Source organism: Carlito syrichta, unplaced genomic scaffold (genome assembly GCF_000164805.1).
Source record: "Carlito syrichta isolate Samal-C Ts95f unplaced genomic scaffold, Tarsius_syrichta-2.0.1 Scaffold309850, whole genome shotgun sequence".
Lineage (NCBI taxonomy): Eukaryota > Metazoa > Chordata > Mammalia > Primates > Tarsiidae > Carlito > Carlito syrichta.
In genome coordinates, this window is record NW_007253946.1 from 436,357 (window position 1) to 440,590 (window position 4,234).

The following is a 4,234-nucleotide window of genomic DNA, read 5'->3' on the forward strand; positions in this document are numbered from 1 at the left end:
TGCATTGCAGTTGACTATTGCAAACCTTTCTTCTGCACTTGACACTAAGCCCTGTGAAAACCAGGATGATCAACGGTACCCCTCTGGTGCCTGTCACTGTTCTTTCAGTGCCATAGGTGTGGAATAAACAGGAAATGAGGCAGTGACTGCATGTTTTAATGATTTGGGGAATTTGACATACAAAAAATATTCAAGCCATAAAAATATGTATAGGTAAACTTGACCAGAAAGGCTGTTGAATAGTTATATAGTTTGAATTAAGAATTGTCCGTAGCCGGGCTCGGTGCCTCAGCCTGTAAAAAAAAAAAAAAAAATTAAGAATTGTCCCTTTTAGAAGAATGTGTTTACACTGCCAGTTTTTCATAGGTACAGAAGATGCAAAACGTGTACCTGGCTCCAGAGACAGATGAAGATGATCTTTATTCTGGTTATAACGACTACAACCCCACCTATGATACTGAGGTAAAAAAAAAAATCGAGTTGTTTTCCTTTTACATTGACCTGTGTTAACCAGCTGACTTAGGACAGCTTTGGACTTGAGGGCTATGCTTTATTGTGCTTTAGGTTGGGGGACTAAACTCTGGCCTTTTTCTACTCTTTGCCCACTTTCTAACTAAGGGGCCTAGGGAGTAATTCCCTACAAACCATAAAGTCTCATCAGGCAGCTTTTTATCAACCCCATACAACGGGGCCGGCATGCCAGCTTGACTCTGGCCAGCCTGACTCTGGTGTGACGTCATGGAACAGATACAGGGGGAAATTAAAAATATCTTCTGGCCCTGCACAGCCTTTCTTGAAACTCGCATCTATGTAAAATCCCTTTCCCACGAATTCCTGAAGACCAGACGTCTTGGGGTCTCACTCTGTTGTCTAGACTGGAGTATAGTGGGAGGAACATGGCTCACTGTAACTTCAAGCTCTTGGGCTCAAGTAGCCCTCCCTCCTCAGCCTCCTGAGTAGCTGGTGCTACAGATGCGTACCACCATGCCTGGCTAATGGTTTTGATTTTTTGCAGAGATGAAGTCTTGCAGCGTTGCCTAGCCTGACAGGCACCTATTTAGACACTCACCACCTATTCTCTCTGAAGCTTCCTGCTTAGACCTCATCTACATATGAGGAACCATAACTTCCTCAATCCCTCTCCCTTATTTTAACTCAGTTTTTCTGCTCCTGATTTCAAATTCTTTAGACAGAGCCTAACTCTTTCTACCAGTTGTCAATCAGAAAATCTGACTCGACCTCTAAACTGCACACCCCTGCTTGGAGATGTCCTGCCTTCCTGGTTCACCCAGTATTAATCTCCCATGTATTGATTTGTGTTTTGCCTGTAACTTCTGTCTCCCTACACATTTATAAAACCAAGCTGTAACTCAGCCATCGGAGGCACAAGTTCTCAGGACCAGATTTGCCAGAGTAGAAGTATAGTAAATTATGTTGAAGGTGGCATTGGCTTTATACATCATACAGCAGTTTCTGGTGCCTGTGGCTAACTGGGAGTTGGGCACTTATTTAATTTTATGTAGTTGATATAAAAGTTATAAGGTAAAGTGAAAATTAAAGAAGATGCTTGTATGTAATAAAATTGTGTTTTCAAGTGCACTATATTAATATCTTAGTTACATAAATGTTTTACTTGGATACTCTGCAAATTTTAGATAGTGAATTTTTTATGTGTTATGTATTTATTTTCTATATAATTGACACATGTTATATTTATTTTCTATATACTTGACACATGTATCTCTGTGGCGAGTAGATTGAAACAAACTAGAAGCGAGCAGGGATTGCGTGTAAAGTGTGCCTGCAATTTGGGACCCAGGCATGTGTTGGGAAGGAGAAGTAGAAAGTCGAGGCGGGTAGGAGATAGTGGTGGGCAAGACCGGGTGCTTCTGAGAGACCAAGACGACGTCTTGTCCAGGAGGCCCAGGCATGATTCTGCCCTTGACTAATGTTCTTTTCCTCAAACTTCCTTAGGGAGAATGTAAGTGCAGGCTGGGAATCAGCAAAGTGAAATCACCCTGGGACATTGATTCCAATTGCCACGCAGTTGGACTTGGAGTTTTGCCCAGAATAGCTCCCGACTGAGTCTCAGACTTGACCTCTCAGTGAGTTGAAAGTCATTTTCATTGGAGCAAACGGAAATGAAACAAGATACAGTACCCCACTGCTTGTAGAAAATGTTATTCTGTCCTGCAGCTTCCTCAGGTGGGGTCCGTTGTGGTCCCAGCATAAGGGACAAGAGGAGCGGAGAGACAAGGGGGTGGCGAACTGGGGAAAGAGAGATGTGAATCTCATTCTTACCATTCTGGCCACTAGGAAGAAAGGAATAGAAGAAAACCTCTGTCCTTGTGTAGTTGGTCTTGTCACCAGGCACTATGATGCTAGCCCCTTCAACTGTGGCCAGTAGAATGTCCTTAGAATTGACTGATGCAATTCTATGCAACCCTCCTCTTCCTGGGAGAGGAAGTAACCTTGACATTTTGGGTATCGTGAAGGGGAAGATGTGAGGACAAGATTCCTTTTGTCCCTACCCAGATGTTAACAGTTGGGTAAGATGAATCATAGAGCACCTTGGATACCAGGTGCAAGTTTATGCTTATTTCCCCCCCAGTTCTCACATCATGTTGAATGTTAAATTTGCCTTTTCATTTTAGGAATTGGAGAATGACACAGCTTTTCAGCAAGCTGTGAGAACTAGTCATGGCAGAAGACCTCTAGTAAGTGAAAATATTTTTTTTAATTTTGGTAACAGCCGCACACGATTTGCCATCCTAACCATTTGTTACTTGTGTAGTTCAAGGATGTGACGTTCACATGACTGGGAAACAGATCTTCAGAGCTCTTTCATCTTGCAGATCTGGCACTGTATCCGTGGAACAAAAACTCTCATTTTCTCTGGTCTCCACAACCCCCGTAACCACTGTCTAGACCCCTGTAGCCAATGTCTGCTTTCTAGTGGTGTGAGTCTGCCTATGTGGGATACCTCACATGAGTGGAATCTCAAGAGACTTCTTCTGTGCCTGGCTTATTTCACTCAACATCATGTCCTCAGGATTCATCCATGCTGTAGCATGGGTCAGACTCCCCCTCCTTTTCACGTCCTGAATCCACGCTTTGTTTACCACCCGTCTGTCACCGGATACTTGTCTATTTCCACTAGGAACTGGTGGAGTTCTCTCTTCTGGATAGTAACGTCTTATCAGATATATGATTCTCAAGTATTTTGTTTCATCCTTGGCCGCCTGTCATGTATTGATTGTGTCCTGTGAGAAACCAAAGTGTTTTAGTTTGGAGTAGTCCCAGTTGTCTATTTTTGCTTTGTTGCTGGTGCCCTTGGTGTCACATTCAAGAAATCATTGCTAAGACCGATGTCATGAAGCTTTCGCCCCATGTTTTCCTCTAGCAGTTTTATGGTTTTAGATTTTACACTGGGTCTCTAATCCATTTTCAGTTCATTTTTGTGTTGGTGTGATCAGAGTCCAGCTTCATGCATTCTTTTGCACGTGGATAACTGGTTTTCCCAGCACTCTTTGTTGTACAGACTGTTCCTTCCCTGTTGAATGGTCTTGGCACCCTTGTCGAAGAGCTTTTGACCATATATGCAAAAGTTTATTTCTGTGCTTTCTGTTCTGTTCCTTTAGTCTATATGTCTGTCTTTATACCAATGCCACACTGTTTTGATTGCTGAAGCTTTATAATGTTTTAAAATCAGAAAGTGTGAGCCCTTCAACTTTGTTGTTCTTTTCAAAGTTGTTTTACCTATTCATGTCCCTTGATATTCCATATGAACTTTAGGATGACTCTATTTCTGCAAAAAATGACGTTGGGATTTTGACAGGGATTGCATTGAATGTGTAGATTACTTTGGGTAGTAAGGACATCTAGCAATACTGTCTTTCAATCTACTAACATGAGATGTCTTTCCATTTATTTGTTTGAAATTATGTAATGTCTTTCTGCAGCATTTTGTAGTTTTCAGTGTATCTAGTAAGTGAATTTTAAAGTAGTTTAGATCAAAAGATTTCTTTATGTACTTGAAAAATAAATATTATTATTTATATAAGACATTGGAATATGTTTGCCTAAAACATTCCTTATTTTAAAAAATTTGCCTTTTTAATTAATAAAAGATATGTGGGGTCAGCCAGGCTCGGTGGCTCAGCCTGTAATCCCATGCCTTTGGGAGGCTGAGGTGAGTGGATTGCCTGAGACCACGGGTTCGAGACCCACCTGG

General features: G+C 41.7%; 1 protein-coding gene across 2 annotated transcripts in view; it reads left to right on the plus strand.

Annotated features, from left to right (window-relative positions):
- Nucleotides 1-370: 370 nt before the first annotated feature.
- Nucleotides 371-4,234, plus strand: part of IFT88 (intraflagellar transport 88) — a 96,769-nt gene continuing 92,905 nt past the window's right edge. For both annotated transcript variants that reach the window (XM_008067985.1, XM_008067984.2), the window contains exons 1-2: nt 371-462; nt 2,655-2,717. In XM_008067985.1, coding sequence (XP_008066176.1) covers nt 376-462; nt 2,655-2,717 — 150 coding nt within the window. In that variant the 5' untranslated portion in view covers nt 371-375. The remainder of the gene's footprint in view (nt 463-2,654; nt 2,718-4,234) is intronic.